Here is a 19,588-nt window from a genome sequence, read left to right on the forward strand (position 1 = left end):
GACAGAAGGCAGCCCCCTCCGCTCTGGAATCCTCTTCCCAGTCAAGAGGAGAACACAAATCTGGCTTTCAGGTCACCATTCAGTTTCAGACAAGCTTAGAGGTTTACTAGTGTATTTTATATTTATAAAAGGTCTTTGCACTGAGATGATATTGAGCATGAACCATTAGTTCGCGCTGGTGTGCTCTTCACCACACAGAGTTGTTCTTGCAGATCTTCCTTCCTACCTCAGAGGAAAGCCCTAAGCAGATTGCAAGATCTTCTGATACTTTCTCAAGAGATAGTTGGAAGGAAAAAGATATTTCTACATTAGAGTTTTAGTTTGGATTCACTTCTGAAGTGTGGAGTGGTCTCAGAGTGCTTAAACTGCTTTTGGGTATTCATCCAGGATGACGATGTGTTGGCTGGAAGTAAATTGAACGGTGCTCTCCAACTGCTGGAGCATTCAGCTCAGGACACCAGACAAAAATTACTCTCCTTGAAACATGTATTGTGTAGGCATAAGGTCCTCACACCTGTTCTCTATTTTAGCACCGTATTTTTGGACCATACTAATTACGTTACTGCTTGTGTAGCTGGTAAATTCAAGGAGTGATGGAATATTAGGGGATATTTTGGGTTGGCTGTTTGTTTTTTATTTACAGCATTTCAAATCTTCCATTTCCTGGGACATACTCAAATAATTTGTCTCAAGTTTCAATTTATAAGGGATTTACTGGCAATACTGGCTTTGGAGATTCTCTGTTCTGTCTGCTCCCCTAGCAGCTCATTCCCCTTTACCAGGTAATTTTTAACATTGATTTGTTGAAGGATGTGGTCTATCGCAATACAAACAAAATTGCTTTGGCACAAGCCAAAGGGCAGCACACACAGGATGGATGTGGAAGTTTCTTAATCAAGTGCTATCATCAAATTGCTCTCATTGTGGAACTATGCACTTTTATATATCACAGCTATTAAAACTAAAAAGGCTTTCTCACCTTGCCAAACTTTTCTTTTCAGATTAGGTACATATATAGGATACTCACCCAAAATAAACAGATTGCCTCTTTGCTTTTGAATGAATTATATGACTTTACCCAGTAATTCATCTTATTTAACATTATTTTGTTACTCCTAAATTTTAAACAGCCTAAACTAATGTCTTTTCTTTTTACATAATCTATTATTGATTTTTTTCCTATTCTCCCACAAATGTAAAATTGCAGGCACTGCTTCAGAGCAGATTAATTTCTGTACTAGTTAATGTAATAAGTGTCTTGACCTAATTCCATTAACTATGCCCTGAAGTTAGTTTTATTCCTCAAAATTCCTAGTTTATTTATCCCAATAAAGCTCCTCTAATAAAAAAAGCCTAATTGTACAGAGCGAAAACAGGAAAATAGAGATAAGTGGCTTGCCCACTGAGACTTAAGGAGTTAATGACACTTTTCTAAGTAAGATTTCTTCATTATTCTTCTTTAGCTCTCCTTGCATTGCAATGTTATTTCCTCAACCCTCCCTTGGAATTTTAGAATCACATTTAAATGTCATCATAGATTAAATCAGAAATTTTGTTGTGACTGCAAGTATCTTTTTTTTTTTAAAAAAAAGAAGCTGTTTTTTCTTTCTTTACCATGTATTGAGTTTTCTTTTTTTTTCCGTAGGGGAATTCTGCTGTAACTGACTGCTGTCTATTAGTGAAAAATGACACAAAATGAAGTCTTATACATGACAGCCAAAAAATTTCAGTTCCAAATCAAATTTGATTACTATTTTATTACTGTCTATTACTACCTGAATTGGAGCCTCTTTTCTTGTTCTTCTCTGTAGGAGCATAGAACTGAACTTCACTTTGTTTGGCACTTTAAAAAAGTCCAAACTATATATGGTTGGAGTCTCTGGGTAGATCTTCTTGAACTATTTAGTAACCCAGATTGTTTCCAGAGTTCTACAGTTCCTTAAAAATAGTATTATGATACTTTATTTTTAATTCAGATTCCTCTTTCTTGATGCTGTTTTTCTCTGGGCATAATTAACAGTAGTATCTTTGGGGCCAAAACCACATTTGAGCTTTTGAAAAACACTTTCCTTTCTATTTCCATCACAATGATAATGCAGGTAAACATACCACTGCATTCATTTTTAAATATTGCAATAGAAGACTAAAGCAGTTCCTTAATTTATAGAACCTAAAATAGAATAGTTCACTTTCAAAGTAGAAGAAACAAAATTAAATAGAATGAAGAATGCTAGAAGCAAGTAAACAAACAAAAAAGTGCTGTCAACATTTTTGCAGCAGTATTTTTTCTGCTTACTATACAAACAGCAATCCATACAATCCCCTTTCATTCTTCAGTAGTCAAAAAGAACCTTATTTATATTAATTGCCTTTTGCCCAAATGATCCTCTTGCATAAAACATTAACAATGGCTTCTGTAATATATCCTTCGTGAATGGAGAATTCTTCAGCTCTCTGATTTCCTATTTACAGTGTATGGCCTATCCATATATATCGAATTGGACTGAATTTCAGACCCACCTAAAACCATAAATTCCAACTGGTATCAGAAGTAGAGGAAGGCTAAAAATTGGTAAGAGGCCAGAAAAGTAGATGATAATTACAAGAAGAATAAGAATTGAAGGTGATGAGTGATCAATTAAAGTATATATAAAAATCAGATAATAATTATATGCAGGTTATTTTAACTAAATGATTGTCTCTTGCTTAATAAAAACTACATCTGAGTGTATGGAGAAGAGGCCACTGACTCCATCAGAATAGTAACAGCATTTTTACACAAAAAGTGTGACATTTACAGCTGGATCTTCGTCTCACTGCAAAATCCCTTGGACATAAATGTTAATAAGAATTCAGAGTAAACAGCTCACCTCTGACAGAAAGAGTAGCAATTGAATCAGTGGCTAGTTTTATGTATTGTCTTTCAGTACATTAAAACAAAATTGCTAAGAAAATCTGAAGGAACTGAATGGAACAAAACTGTTATGGAATATGCCAGTTTCGTAAAGGAAATCACAGAAGGGCGGGGGGGGGGGGAAGCAAGTAACAGGATTATAGACACGGTTCCTTATATTGATTAAATTTAGAACTTCTGCTGTGATATGCACTCAAAATTGTATCTAAGCCCTTCCTCTGCTATTTAAATCCCACCTGGGATCTAGAAAACCCATATGGTTTTACATTCCTCATACAGGATATCTGTGTAACTACAGCATATTGGATACAGGTCTCGCACTTGAAATGGTAAAAGTCTGAGAACATCATCTCATACAAAATACTCTGAATTTGAGAGGGCTCTTTCTTCCTCTGATACTCTATCAAAGTTATTTCTGTTTTATACAGTTTTGGTTGAATAACTACCTTCACTGGGGTACTAAGATCATTTGGGCCATACACTATTTTTAATGCAACTAAACGAGATGCCATCTTGCTTGCATGCAAATTTATTTTGGTAGCTCCATACATGCATCCCTAATTACTATTAGTACAAGACATTTTAGTGTCTTCAATTGGCTCCCAGCTTTTTGGTCTTTACCTTACTTTAGAGAAAAAGCCTATTTTCCAGAAGAAAAGCTTCCTCCCACCCCCTAAATCAGGACTGAACCGGGTCATTTGTGTGTGCGTGTGTCAATGTGTGTATGAGACAATCTCCTAGAAGCTTCTCCAGAAATACAGATCCAGCAAGGTTTTATTTCTTCTTCTGTACAGTGGAAAGGGTGATTATCCCCTTGAGCTTTATTCCCCCTTTGTAAATTTTATCCCTTCTATAGAGCTACAGGGTTTAATTTCTTATCTCTTTGAGCTTTGTTGGCTCCTCTATAAATTCAGAGCTCCTTTCCTCTAGGGAAGAAGCAGAAGACTCTGCTCCTTGGCCAAGGACGTTTAAAAGGGGTCCTTCTGATTACTCCTCATCATCAATGAAACAGAGACTTCCCACAGCTCTCTCTCTGCTCTCTCTCCCTCTCAAATTTTCAGCAAGTCCTTAAAGCTTTGCCTACGTTGCCTTCATATTCCACCACTTTGTTGCATTAAACCACAAGCAATTTATTTTGGCTTAACAGAACACTCATCAGATGCACAGCCATGAATTTATTAGTAGTCTAATTAGTGTCTTGGCAGCCTAATACAACAAAGACGTATATTAATCCAGTTACAATGATACTAACACATGTATTCTAAATTATCCAATTATTGCTAATCCCCATTAATTTTATTCTTTCAGTTATATGCTGACTTTCTGCAATCTAACCCTATTTCCAAGTGTTACGCTTACCCTTCCCATGACCTTTGGGATCCTAATATTGACACTGCCAGCCTCATTTGAGAAGAGGAAGGACTTGCACTGGGTCAGCAGTGACCCGAGTTCTCTGCTGGGAAGAGTCTGCTTTTGCTTTTCTCTGCTCTTGGGTCTGCTTAGGGTTATTTTTATACAGGTCTGTTTGGCCTCCCTGCCTCTTCTTATTCCCCTCAGGTTAGTTATGCAATGACCACTTATTTTTTTCATTGCTGTACTTACTTAGACCAAACAATTGCAGAGTCAGTGTTAAGCTAAAGCAAAATGAAGTTGGGCAATAGCCTCCTAACTCTCAGGCAATTTTGCTGTTACAGACCCATAATCGCCCCAGACCACTGCTGAAAAATCCTGAAGTTAGTTGTTAAGTTTATTACAAAGCCTGTGGTCAGCTGCTCGCAGTACAAAGGTGTATAAAAAATACTGTTTGCTTTTGTTTAGGTTCACTTAATCTTTGCATTTAATTCCTGTATAATGACAGGGAATAAGCTTAATGAACACTTTATTTGTCCATTCTATGAGTATGACTGAATAATGTAGAAATAAAATAGAATTACAAATAACTTGGTAAAGGTAGTTAATGTCTTTGGAAAAGTCATTTGGTATGAATATTTGGCATATTTTTTCCTATATCTTAGAATACAAGTCTGACTGTAAACCTTAGAGCTTAAAAGGCAGAGAAAAACTGGATTTAAAAAAAAAAAAAAAATATGAATATTTTGTGGTGCCAGAGCATATTGCAAATTTTTGCACTGTTGTAGAAAGATGAGCAGAAAAGGGATATTACCACTGCAATGAACATTTTCTTTTATTTCCTACTCTATTTTGCATGGGGACTATTAAATATACTCTCCTAGCATTTTTCAGGCAATAAAACCAGCAGTAAAATTCTTCTAATTGTCCACTTCTACTTTTTTTAACGAAGTATGTTTGTCTCAAATGAAGCTGCAGCCACTTGTCTTTGAAAATGAGCTAAGAATTGATTCAAAAAGGTATAGCGTAGCGTAGCGTAGCATAGCATAGCGTAGCATCGCATAGCACAGCATAGCATAGTATAGTAATGCAGCTACTTCAGTAATTCAAGAAATGTATTGCACCCTTGATTCGGCTCATGAATTACCCACAAATGAATCAACAAATCCATAAAAATCATGTCCATCAGTACTGAAATTATTCAACATACAAGGCTATGGAATTTTTGGCAGAAGTAGGCCATGAATTATGTACTCATAAGTTTCTATCTATCTGATTTATTTTTTGGTCACCCAAACCACATAATACTGCTTCTGTTCATTGATTATAACTTACCAGTGCTTTGACTTACAATCAAGTTTACTTTCTATTTTCTTTCTTAGTTAAATGAGTCTTGGCTACTTGCGTACATTCATATGATTGAATAGATTTTGGTCAAATGCTGTTGAAACATAAATAATGAATCTAAGCAAGCAAACTATGTGATATGACAAATAGCTTGCAATTAGGTTTATACATTGGCTACCAAATGTAATGAGCAGAAACCAGAGCGAGAGCTGAAAGGAGAATCACACGCGATCGCAGTGACACAGGCACTTCCCAAGAAGAATGGTTTTCTATAACCTAGTGCCTGTTCTCAGAGCTGGTAATTATTTTGGTGCCAAGCAATTGTTGGATAAAACTGAGCAGTGGCAGTAGGTTTCCAGAACTCAGCTCTTCCCCCTCTCACAAGCTGAGCACTTGTTTGTGCTTTCTTTGGCCACAAAATACTGTGTTCCCTCTTGCATATTGGCATAGCTTCCACAGAACGTCTTGGCACGCTGCTGTCTGTACAGAACCAGCACACAAAAATACTACAGTTTGCAGAACATCAGCTCCTCCATTTGGTAATGTAAGGAAGATTTCAAGGACAGGCAAGTGAAAAAAAAAAAAAGTGCTTAAGAACGAGTATTTTATCAGCAGCTTCAAGAAACAGTACTAAAATCCTGATTGGTTTCACAGAGCCATTTCGCCACTTGCTTGCCACTTACTACTTGCTTCTTTTCCTCAGTTGGTGATGAGCAATGGAAGTCTACATTGATGTCATCAAAATTGTCTGATTTTGGAAGTAAGATTACATGCTGATCAGTCCAATATCCCTCTAAAAACACCCTCTGGGAATACATCTTTCAGACATCCAGTTGTTCAGATAGATACCCATTTCTGATAGTCTTTCATAATAACCTGCTCAGGGCAGCAATGATGAATTGCTCTCTTGAATAGCCTGGGATGTTGAACTCCTGATTGATGCAGTCAATACTCGTTCCTGCAATAGTGACAGCCAAAATAGTCCAGGTTTGTCCTAGTCAATCCTTGGCTTTGGCAGCGGGGTGCCCTGGTAAGGTGTACCTGCACGTGAAAAAGGGGTCAGGAGCTGGCAGGGACAGTTCGGCAAACTTCCTTACTGTCTCTCCCCACCTGCTGCTCAACCTGTCTGCCGTAAAAGCATGAGATGCTTATATCAATCACCCTTTCTCAGTGTATGGTTGTTCAAGGAAAGTTTTTGTTTGTTTGTTTGAAGTAGGGCAGCCTCGTGCTTTCATTTGATGTTACTGATAATTTTACTGTCTCTTTCCATTTTGCTACTGCCGTATGTACAGCTACAGTTTCTTACCCTACGCCATGAACTGAGGAAATTTCTGGGACAGCGAGTTACAGGGTATTTAATGCACATTATAGATTCGTGAGAGCAAAGAAGTGTTTGTCTTTTGAAGCAAAATAACATACCTGTGAAATTTTAGTGAGTTATCATTGTATATTTTAAGCAGACTCTGGCACATTACTGTGCTCTGATGGGTGTTGTTACTCCCTCTGATTTGCCCCTTACTCAAGAGCTTAACACACAGTAAAATAAACATGGCAAGTAAAGAGCAGATTGAGACAGGGGTCTAATGCTGATTGTCAGTGTACTAGTGTCTTCCTTACTCCTTCTCCTAAATTGGGGGATGGCTAAATAGCAGCATCCTCATCAAGATAGGCATCAGTTTCCTTGGGACACGTGGCATTTCTACCTTGCCTTACATGTGATTTCCAACTCAGAAACTTCTAACTTGCATTCATTAGAAAAGTATGCTCTACTTCCCCATAGCTTTGATCTCTTCCCACAACACAAAATTAAATGAAGGAGCATTTATTTTGGTAGTAAAATATTAAGTATAATGAAGTTCACAAAGCAATTAAGTTTTACAAAAGGGCCTTTTTCCTGATGAATACAGCAAATACTAATGTATAAAAACCAAAACTGGAACATCTGCAGATTTTGGAGTTTATATTAAGACAACAACCTGACTTCAATAGCTGTATGAATGTTTTTGTATAGACAGAGAAATGTTTGCAATGTCTGCATAAGACATACCTACATTTCCTGGAAAATCTAATTATACTCTTTCATCCACTTCTCTTTAAAAAGCCTTTAACCTTGACATGTATTTGGCTTAGTAAAATAAATTATTTATTTTTTTCATGATAATAGTCTTCTGTTTCCATTCTCTAAGCCAAGTATCATCTCTGGGTGTGTGTTTGTATATACAAATGCAAGCATATGTATGAAAACAGAAGGAAATAAAGACAGGTCTGTAATATGGTATCTTCCAAATTCAGCAGTTTGCATCTGTTTTCATGAATACTGATTTTATTCAAGTCTTCCGGACAATTTGCAATTTTCCTATTGTCAGCTAAGTCAGATCTTGATGAAACTTTTTGGGCATTATCTAACATAACACCCCGAAATCATGAGTTTGACTTAAAATCACAGTATATTATTGAAAACATGCAGCATTCTCTTGACTTACTGTCTCTTTGTATGATTACTTTCTTGGTATTTTGAGTTTTTTATGAAATCTCAAGGACTAGAAATTTTCAAATAATTGCCTTATTCCAAATTGTAGGATTTAATGTAATCCAGAAAAATAAAAACTGTCATCACTAAAATAGCTACTTGGCAGCTAGCTTCCATTTGTTATATTTCACGAATGGCAAAAGCAAAACCTTTCGCAGGATCAGGGACGCAGTGAAACTGGAAAATTACGAACAGAGTAAAGGGAAAAATGCTTTTCACTAGTGACAAACTGAACAAGGCATTAACTCCTAAAAAGCTATAGGTTTCTTAAGCTATTAAACCTGAGTGTCCCTTGAAAAGACAGACATTTACTAGATGAGACTATCACAAATTGGCTTAGCTCAAATTACATACACAATAATTATTTTTTCCTAATCCTCCCCCAAATCATATGTACCCACTTACTTTCAGTATACCCTACGAGAATATAATTGTGAAGTGTACTTATTAAATCCAAAAAGAACTAAGCATTAGTAGTTCCTCATCTGTCTGATGTTATTCAGTTTTCAGTGAATTCCATAAATCATTTATGTAATTGCCAATGTTAAGATAAGCTTCTCTGGAACTCATGTATTATGTGCAAGGCTTCTTATATCCAATCGACAAAGATTTTTAAGTTTAAAAAGTACAATTTGTATTCTAACATTCCACACTGCCAGCGTGTTGTCACACAGTTCTACAGGCATGGAGTGAGATAAATGGCTTTTTTACGCACAGGATGGATTGGGGCAGATTGGCTTGAGTGCTGGCTCCACCTCTTTAGGAGAATGGCACTGACTCCTTGCTGCATGGCAGACTCCAAGCCTCTGGGCATGGCAAAGAAAACAACTCAGGCACAGATGGAGGGCCCCGAGCACCCCTGGAGAACAACTGAAACCCCATAACCCCGCAGAGCAAACTGCCCTCTTGTCCACCTCTCCCCATCTTCTGCGGGGCTCTGGTACGTGCAAAGATGCATCAGTAGATGGAGATGGCAAGCAGCATTCGCTTGTGGAAAGATGTGGTTTTATGGAGAAGTCAGGTATTTTTGGACAGGGAGACCTGGGGAGAGAGGAGTTCATACTAGGGTAAAATACAGCAGTGGCAGGCAGTCTTTTGTATGGAGTTATCTCCAAGCAGATGATGCACGTTTCTTTCCTGCTTAACTCTTGTGCTGCTTTTACAAAAGCTTTTGCAAAAAAATCCAGTAAAATCAGATAGATTAAATCTTTAGATAGATTTTAGATAGATCTTTAGATAGATTTAATCTTTAAAATTAACTTTAGAAAAAGTCTGGCCAGCTTCACTCACCCTTTTTTCTTTTTACATATTTGTCTGTGATAGCTTCTCATCCTTGCATGACAAGGCAGAGGCTTCAAAAGGGAATAGACGTGTCTTTTCAAATTACACTTAGATAAGAAAACAGAAGGGTATGTGCGTGAAACACTGATCTTAAATAAACTGATGGGAAAAGTTAAGAGCTTTCCCCTCTCTCCCCTCAGAGAAGAAAAATATGTCTACTAATAGAGTAGTATGTCAAGGACCAGGTTGAACCTCTTCTCCTTAGGATCAGCCTCAGCATTGCCACCACAAGCCTACAAGATGTTCCCCCAAAACTGCTGTCCCAGGCCGTGGGCCGTGGTTAGGACCTTGGATGAAGGCCAAAGATCAACCGAAGAGCAAAACTTGACGGCAATGACTTTTCCTGCCGAAAGACGGATTGCTCTGGGTTATCCAGTGTCAAGGGTACCAAGAATACTCGAGGGATGTCAAACCGCTCTTGGCTTTGATTCTGGAGATGAACGAGTGAAGCGTGCTTTACTGTGGCGGAGGCCGTGTCTGGCCGTGGCGTGTCACCCCGAGGCCAGGCGCAACTGCCCGGTACGGCCCGCAGGCAGGCGGGGCGGGGGTGCACCCCGGCACCAGCCTCCCACGGGCTTAACTTCACCCGCCCGACGGCCTGCCCCGGGGGCAGGCTGCGGGAGGCCGGCGCTCAAACCCGCCCTTGCCTCGGGCCGCCGCCCCGCGGGGGAGCGGCGCCGGTGGGGAGCCCCGCGGGGCGGCGCGGGCGGGCCGAGCCCAGCCGTGCCGTGCCGTGCCGTGCCGTGCCGTGCCGTGCCGGGGAGGAGCGCGGTAGCGCTCGTAGCAGCACCCAGAGCCCGGCTGTCGGGATGCGGCCGCAGAGGGGAGGGGAGCGAGAGCGGCGGCGCCTTCCCCCCGGAGAAGAGCGAAGTTAAATAGCCAGCGCGACTCCGCCGCCTTCCTCTCCCCTCCCGGCTCCGAGCCTCCGGCGAGCCCCCCCACGTCCCACCCCCCGCCCGCCCAGCCGGTGCCGCCACCCCGCCCGGGCAGCGGGGCAGAGCGCGGAGCGGTGCGGTGCGGTGCGAGCCTGCCCCACGGAGCCGGGACGCCGGCGCTGGCGGTAGGGGCGGGCGTTTGGGAGTCGGTGCCTGAGGCGCCGCGTCCCGCCGAGCCGCCCGTCTGAGAGGACTCCGCCAGCTGCATGGGAGGAGATGAGCGTGGCGGGGAAGCAGCCTCCTCCAGCACCGCTCGAGCGCCCCGGCAGTCTCCTCGTCCCCACCTGGGCAAGTACCCGCTTTCCCCTCGGCACGTCCCGCTACCAACTCCCGCGGCGGGGCGGGCGGTGGGGAGGGTCCCGCCGGCGGCGCTGCCCGGAGGGCGGGAGGGCGCCTGCGTGAGGGGAGCGGGAAGCGGGGCGGCGCAGGCCGGGCCGCCGCGGCGGGGTGACGGGGGGAGAGCGGCGGGACGCCCCGCCGCGGCGGCCCGGCCTGCCAGCCCGCACGGCGCCGAGGGGCTCTCTGAGGGACGAGGCGGCAGCTGCCGAGGCTCAGCGCGGCTCCCTCAGGCGGGGCGCCCGCCTTCGCGGCTTCCCCCCCTCAGCCCGACACCGGCCGCGGGGGTGAGGAGCCGGGCGGGCACCGCGGTGCGACCGCGGGCGGGTGGGATTTGTCCCCCGCGCTGTGGGGGTTGTACCTGCTGTGATCGCGATTTTCAACCCGCCGTGACAGGTTGCAGCGTGAGGGTCGAGTTTCTCGGGAACAGCGTTGAATCGCTCGGTTTGTAACCCAGCTGCACGCCTGTGGTGACAAAAAAAATTAGCTACTTCGACGTATTTAGCACCTTACGCACTTTTAAGAGAAGCCCGTGAGGGAGTTGGAAAATAACTTGCTACTTCACCGCAGCGTATTTGGAAAATAATTTATGAATGATGCCCTCTGACGGCGGTTCTCCGCTGTCCCTGATTTATATAAAATGTAGTAGGTATGCCCTGCGTGCCTTTTAAAGTCATTACAGACTCTGGCTTAACGTGCCGCTCTTTTTGGCATGTCAGGTTGTTTCATTGAAGTGTAATTGCAGTGTTTTTCAGTCACCGTCTAAATAGTTATTCATTGCATTTATATAAAATAGTCTAGCTGTGCTAAAATAAAGAGACCTTTAATTTTTTTCCCCTGTCGTCCGAGCTGTTTCTGTGACCACTGCCTTGCAATTTTTAAAGGAAATCTGTGTTACCTTCCTCATATTCTATCCAGAGTGGTGTTTAGAAGGTGTCTCTTTTCAGCTGCACGAAGGATGACTTAAAGACGTGTTCCTCCTCACAGTGAATTCGTAACTGCTTTGAGCCTCTGTAATCGTAAGACTGAGAGTAAATATTTGGAAGATGCAAGTGTAGGAGCAAAGGGTAGAGTATACCTGACATCATAAGCATGTACGACAACTACACGGAAATCTGGGGAAACAAACTGTTGTCTTGTCCTAGCTGGCTTTTGCACTGTATGCACTGTATATTTGCATCTCTCAACTGTGTGTGAAGAGATGCAAACATTTAACCTTTGGGTTTTTAGAATTTCTATAATTCAAAAGGAAGTAATCGAATTAAACCTACTGTAGAATCCTCTGTGTTTTAAAGCTGTTCCACAGCTCTTAATTTGTAAGATCTGTTCTGAACTGCGAAAATAATCTGTGCAGCAATTACCTAAAATGTTAACAGCTGAGTAGGTTGTATGGCAGTTCAGAATATTTCAGCGTTAAAGGTGAGGGATAATCACTGTCATTAGGTGAAATTTATGACTGGTATCCTTGTAGTTGTGTTAAATGTATACATTTAAGGCCAACAGGACATGCTGTTCCTGCTGTTACTCATGGGACTTCTGCCTGGGGCCGAACTAGGTGCTGAATGAATGGTGAACTGACCTTGTGGACAAGAGTGGTAGGAACGAAAGGTTTGTGGCTATATAGTTTACCTGGACCCTAAATGGGAAATAGTGCCATGAATCTAAAGCTTTGGCAAGCTGTCTGTTTCCAGTAAACACAGAACAACTTAGCCTCACTTTCCAGAGTATTTAAAATAGAGATGTATGATTGAAAGAAGGCATGTATATGTACTTTTTAAAAAAAAAAAAAAAAGCCGTATAGACTCTAAGTTCAACAGGGACATCTTATGGCAGATACTTATTTAGGTGAGTTCATAACTGCCTGGCTCCCCAGAGATGCCGTGTACTCAACCTCTGCAGAGAAGTATGTTCAAAACGTCTTAAAAAATAAGGACTTATTTTATAATTAACAGTCCGATAAGTGCTTGACTTGCATCTTCTTGAGTTATTTAACAGTATTGGAATCTAGGTCTTTTTACCTTGCTAAAAGAAAAATGTATATTTTAATATCAGTGTATTGACTGTGTCTGTGCACATTTTTCTCAGAAATAAGATATAATAACACTAGTTACAATTTAACTACTAAATATTGCATGCTGAGTCAAATTCATTGTTTGGGATTGTGGTAGCTAGGTAGTCTTAATACTTAAAGGTACATTTTTTTTTTTTATTTTTTCTCTTAAGAAGGATGACAAGTACTACTCCCTGGAAGGTAACTCAGAATACTTTTAAATTAAAGACAGCATGCTAGACTTGAAATACAATACTAATGTATTTTGTGCGCTTGTATTTTTAACACTAACAAGCTCTTTTAAAAATGTTTCTTGCAATATAGCTATAAATCTCTTGAAGTGCAGTTGTTCTGTTCTATAGAACTGAAGTTTCAGTCAGACCTTGTGTCTAATTTTCTGCCAGTCTCTTCTTAGTGTAATTTGTGATACTTGTTTTATTCAGAATCAGACACATATTCTTACTGAGCTGATTTCAGAAGGCAGCATATGTTTCCTTTATCTGTGGTGAAGTTTTTGTTATGATTTCTCATACAATTCTTCCCCCCCTTTGCCCTTAGAAAGACTCAAGAGGTCAAATCCCTTAGGAGTTGTTACCCACTATGTCAGTGTGCCTGTGCCATGATTTTACGTGGATTTTATGGTCTCATTGATCTAGTATGCATCAGATACTGTGGTTTTCATTGTGTTGCTAGAAGCATGAAAGGGAACGATAGCCTTACAGTCACTCATACTGTTGATATGCCAGGATTTTAAATGAAGAAGTGAAAGTGTATAGCTGATTGCTATGTATAAATAAACCTTGTCACTAGGTTTGTTTTTTTTTGGTTTTGTTTTTTTTTTTTTTTTAGAATAGGGACTATTAAACTTCTGTTGTGCATGTTGTATGTAGTGGACCCAGTTTCCTAATAACTTCAATACACAACCACAAAAAGGTCATCAGTAGACTTTTTTTTTTTCAGCAGAAGCCCAAAGGAAAAAGATGACATGGAACTTCTATGGATAGTGCTCTTTTCTGGAGTTATCCAAATTGTGAACTCAGTAGGAGGAGGAAATGCTGCACATGCAGATTTTCTGTTCCTTTCCTCCTCTTTTTTTCACTATGTCTATGTAATTTAGATACTTGGATAGAGATGCTAATATAAATATTTACCTTTTTTCTTTGGAAAGCAAGTCCTGGGGCATTGATGTTTTTTCCAAAATTTGGCACCTACCGACACAGAAGCTTCCTGAAAGTGAACACTAGGTGTCATGTTACCACAAACGTCGGTGTCTTGCCTTTTCCCTATCTATTTTTCCAGGGTCAATGTTTAATCTTGCGATTTTCCTAAAATAGATGACCACCCTTAATATTCCACATCAGTATTTTGGTAGGCTTGGACTGCATTCAGTCGTACTGTATGTGACTGTAAGAAGCTTCAACTTTCCTATGTTTTTTATTACAAGTTACACCAGCACTAAGGTGGCATGGATTTCAATATTATTTACAAGATCTGTCTATGCCACAATACAGATGAATAGGATATACTTATTAATTGAAGCTTTTCCTCCCACACTCTCATTTTCAAGATCCTATTAAAGAAATTTACCAAGCACTTACTGAATATCAGAGTATTCAAATGTTTTGTGTTTCTTCACTTGGCTTCCCTACTGTTGCAAACCAAATCTGAATCCTGCTTCTACCTGTACATATCTCCATGAAAACAGTTATCAAACTGATAAAAAACATATTCAAGCTTATGGCTTTAACGTCTTAATGGAAATAACACTTGTGCCCACCTGCTGCTCTGAAAAAGAATATCTAATCTCAGAAAAAGAATAGCGTTGGTATTCTTTTTACACCTCAGATCTGTTTCATATTATTAGCAATGTTTTTCTGATGTTTTAAACATTTTATGAGATTAATATAAATAGAATCCCTTTCACTTGGGGGTGCAGGGACTGCCGAGAATAGAAGTGGTAGCAGAGCTCAGCAGAAGGAACAGGGCATGACCATGTTCCTACAACACTGACACGTAATATTGCTTGTCAGTGGCATCACACTAACAGAGACAGCAAACACAAGTCAGACTCATTCAGGTTGAAAGGGAACTTGGGAGGTCTGTGAGCCTAACCTTCCCCTGAAAGCAGTGACCCTGTTGAATTCAAACTGAGTTGCTCAGGTCTTTTCCCATTGCATCTTTAAAACCTCCAAGGATGGAGACTGCACAGCGCCACCAGGACAGAAGGATCCCTGGTTGTTTTCAATATTACTCCCTTCCCCCCCTCCCCGATGTCTCAGAGAGAAATCCTAAGCAATGAAAGTTTTTAAAAAGCAGATGGCTAGTAAAATTGCCTCTTCTTTCCCTCCATTAGTTAAGAATGAATGCATAACTCAAGGGGAATTTAGCGGATTATTGTACTTGCTTTTTTGTGTGCTGTTTCATGTACTTTTTTTTTCCTCCCCCACCAAAAGCAGGGAAAGGCTGACGCTGACTTTCATCTGAAGTTAAGATTCATTTACTGTAAAAACTACATGTTAAAGTAAAGTACTAGGAACTATTTAGTGGATTTGCTCATCCTTCATATTACTGGTGAAGCTGACAGTTAAAGCCAACGGAGGCCCAAGATTGTGCTCCACTCCAGACACCCTTTGTCAGTAACACTCATTTAATACAGATATGATCTAAATTTGTTTTGGTCTGTTTTCTTTGAAAAAGGCAGGCTGATTCTACCATTTTGAACTCCTCTCTACCTTCTTGTCTGAACTTTCTGTCTGAAGAACAGTGTGACTCCAGCGAGAGCTGTCATGCTGGAACCATTCTGCCACTCTTTATTTATGTATATCAGCAGGCAGATTTCTGTAATGAGATTTACAAACTCTCTAAAGGATATAACCTTGAAGAGCTGGAACCCTTTAGCACAATCTAATCAATATTATCTCATTTATCATCTCCTTGTGAAGTTCAGATTGTAGTAGGGACAAAATGCATTTGTAGTATTTAGAGAAGTTCTGGGCAGGAAAATCAATGCAAAACCTCAGTTGTTTTGTACTTTATTTAAAGAGGCACAGTACATGCTCATACTGTATGATACTGTAAAACCATTAGCCTTATAATGCTTCCCTCCACCATGCCAAACTTGCATGACTGTTTTATGCCTGGTGTTTTGGGATTTTTACCTTTGCACAGTTTATATGAGACTTCTAAGTCACCAGATGAATAAAAACTGAGGGGAAACTTTTCCCCTGAAAAGGCAAATGCTGTATAATGTGATCTGCTGTGCAAACTGTATCTGGAGTCGCTTTTTTCATAAGCGGTTATTATCCGCCCTATAAACATACTTCCCAGAGTCTGAGCGGCCGAGTCTGATAGCATTTCCGTGATCTAAAGCAGTACTGACTTCTGCACTTTACTTACGGAGATGTGTGGCAGAGAGGGGTTAATTGATTTGTTGAGGACCACAGAAGAAGTCTTATCCAGACTGGAATCGAAGCCTTTCGGTGTCAAATCTTTATTGTCAGCTCTTGATGATTCTTGCTTGCCACAAAATGGAAGTTTAGTGGTTGTACATTTTGATGGGAATTCCCCTTTTATGCCCAGTTTTGTGGGAGGCCTAACAACAAATTGAAAGAGTTCAAATGGGGCTCAGGGTAGCTCAGCTATCTTTTGTGGTGGGCTATTTTCACACAGCCAGTGGAAAACCAGTGCGTTGGCTGCGCTGTGCATGCTGGTGGACAGAGCTTCCACAGTGCTATTATTGTGGTTCATACTACTAATAGTTGTTAACATCTGTCTGTGCACTGGATAAACTGTAAATAGTACTATACTAAGTTTCAGAGTACACTGCGAAGTAGGTGAGCATTATTGTTCCTCCTTTACCAGTGGAGAAGCTGAAGGAAGGAGGTTTTAGTTAAGGTTTTGAGGGTTTTTTTTTTGTAAATTTGAATTGATTAAATTGTCTTTCAGTACTTCACATTTTCTGAATACATGATGAAACTTCCCCAAACATTATGTGGAGAATGTTTTTCACTTCTAAACTTTTCTTCCATATCTCAATTAGATTTTGTTGGGTTGTTTTTGTTTTTGTTTTTTTCTTCAGTAAATCATGCACTATCCTGTCCCATCCAATAACTGATATGGACTTCTTAGGAGAATGCTCGTTCATTTAACTTACGAGCACAAACATGCTTGCTTCTGCCGCTCGTGTAACTAAGGAGTAGTATGTTTAGCATCACCATGAATATGGATATATTGTATGTAGCTTATATAATAGCTAATATGTAACATGAAAAATACAGAAGAACAAGGACAAACATTCAAAACAGTGCTAAATGATATGGGAGACAGTAATGAATATTTCTTTTGTTTCCCCTATAGAAGCTTTTTCCTCTAGGTGTATGTAAAACTGTGAAGTTTATTGGAGGAAAGTGTCAGAAGAATTGGTCTCATATTGGATATCAGGAGGACGCATACATATTTGGAAACTGTCACAAGCATGTGTTGCTATCTTCCTCTCCAGCAAAGGCTGTTCAATCAACAGGCAAAGAGATAGATTTTTTCATTTGTTTCACTAGCTGCAGCTAAGACGTAGATACTGCGAGGAAATGCACAGGCACATATCTTTCCATACAAATCCCATCTAACAGTATTAAGTCATGTTTTTAGAAAGGCTTAAGGAATTACTCATAGGTGTTGTGTTAATAAAATGCAAGTTTCTTCTACACTAATAAAATACTCTCTTCAAGCAGGTATTACAATCTAATTTTATATGACGTGTCTTTTCCTTTATTTTTTTCAACATATCCTGCTGTCTTACGCAGCATTTTTGTAAATGTAGCATTTAGATGTTCTTCTGCCACCCTTCACGAGCCTTGATGGAATGGCAGTATAAGAATACACGGTAATCTGTGCTGTGTGCTCATTTTCAGAATACAGTTGAAGCATAAGTAAGCATATGTTGCCAGTTCAGTCTGACAGTCTTGTTTTGTGATGTAGCTATTGCTTTTTATAAAATCTTTTCTTTTTCTAGTTTTGAATTGTCAGTGTAGTTATCAGTTGCATCAACACACTGTTTTATGCAACTATTTATTGTACTTTTCATTTAAAAGATGGATTAATTACTAAGGCATCTGGTGTGTCATATGGTGCATATGCTGGATGTGCTAAACAGAATAGTCTTTTTTTAAATAATAAGAGAAAAATGACATTACATAAAAGGATTAGACTTTTTAGTGTGCTTTGAAGAGTCACTTTACTGTATTAAAATCTCCAAGTCTGTTATTCAGGATTTTGTGATCATTAAAGGAATCTTCGATTCTACTGGAACAAGTGTGCATACCTGTATGTGTCTGTACTCGTAATATGTGAAAAATAGAGGGGAAAAAAAGACAAGTATTTTCTGACAAGAACTTTATTATGCATGAGCTAGTTACATGATACTTCTTCCAAGTGATAACCACAGAATAGGTTGTGGTTAGTACCATTTACAGTTCATAAGGCAAGAAAATTTTATTCTTACTGTCTATAGAAATTATATATCCTCCAAGGTTATCAAACATTAAATGAAGACCTTCTCAGTCTTCAGATAACCTATAGGTAATAGATACACTTCAATCCACTGTATCTAATGCCACACAAACCTCCAGTTTCCTTGGTATACTTCAGACAAACTTCACACTCGTTTTACATTAGAAAATTACTGAAATCTACCATAGCCAAAATTACCAACTGACACCAGTTTAAGGTTGAATTACTAATTTATTACACAGTGTCATCTCCAAGGGAAGGATGGCAGAAATTGGCTATCGGCCAGTTTGTTCATTGTTTACAATTATATGTTTGCTCCCAATCAAGTGAAATTCGATATGTATCACCCTTTTTACTTACAAAGTTTCAGAAGATGAGGCTTAAATCTACCCAGCGTCCCTTCCATTTTCAAAAAATTAATTTCCTCATTGAAATTAGACATCCAGAAGTTTTAACAGCTGTGTTTTTTTTGTTAAATGGGACATTAACAAAGACATGGCATTGTCACAACTCAGTTTAAGCAATCAAGGTTGGAGATGTAGCAGGATGCATTGGTCTCAAAGGACTTTCAAAAGCAACGTGATCTTTTCAGAAAACATACTGAATCCAACAAGAAAGCAGTCTGCTTTAAGCATATCTAGCTTAGGAATATGTTGGTATTCCTAAAAGTAGATAGTCCAGGAAGCAAGTCTGAAGTCTGAATTGTCAGAATGCTGCCAGAGCAGCCTACTAGTGAGAATTAATGAACTGAAATTGTTTAGATCTGATTTGCATACCCAACCCCAAAGAGCTTCTGTTTTTTATGGCAGTCAGACAATATAAATTGTAGCTTGGAAGAATGCTTCCTTCTCCTGACTTTTGCTACCTGTAATTGAACCTTTAGAGTAAGAAAACAAAAATTAGATTTGTAATTCTTACCAAGGGCAAACTTGTAGCAGTTGGTACCATATTAATACTTAATACCTAATTATCTTGAGGGACTTAATACCCTCAAGAACATTTCTTTCACATGTCAGGAAAGAGGAAAGAATGGGTGATCTTTTACTGACTCCAAGTCAGGAAGAAACCCAAACCAACCACAATGAACAATCTGACTCAATTTGATTTTTGTCACCTCTTCATTTTTAGCTTACTGTGTGACTAATTGTGCTTATGTGCTTTTGCGCTTATGTACCCCTCTACTTCTGTACTCCACTCATTTCTGCTCCTTCTTTATAATCCTTGCTTTACCCCTTAAAAAAAAAAAAAAAGATTTTCAGGCTTTCTTATTAGCTGAACAT

General features: G+C 39.8%; 1 protein-coding gene across 1 annotated transcript in view; it reads left to right on the forward strand.

Annotated features, from left to right (window-relative positions):
* Positions 1-10,633: 10,633 nt before the first annotated feature.
* The window catches only part of SNTG2 (syntrophin gamma 2), a gene marked incomplete at both ends in the record, with an annotated part of 283,979 nt that continues 275,024 nt past the window's right edge, over positions 10,634-19,588 (forward strand). The window contains one exon of the mRNA XM_082305911.1: positions 10,634-10,705. Coding sequence (XP_082162037.1) covers positions 10,634-10,705 — 72 coding nt within the window. The remainder of the gene's footprint in view (positions 10,706-19,588) is intronic.

This window comes from Platalea leucorodia (assembly GCF_965183815.1).
Source record: "Platalea leucorodia genome assembly, chromosome: 3".
In the NCBI taxonomy this organism is placed as follows: Eukaryota; Metazoa; Chordata; class Aves; order Pelecaniformes; family Threskiornithidae; genus Platalea; species Platalea leucorodia.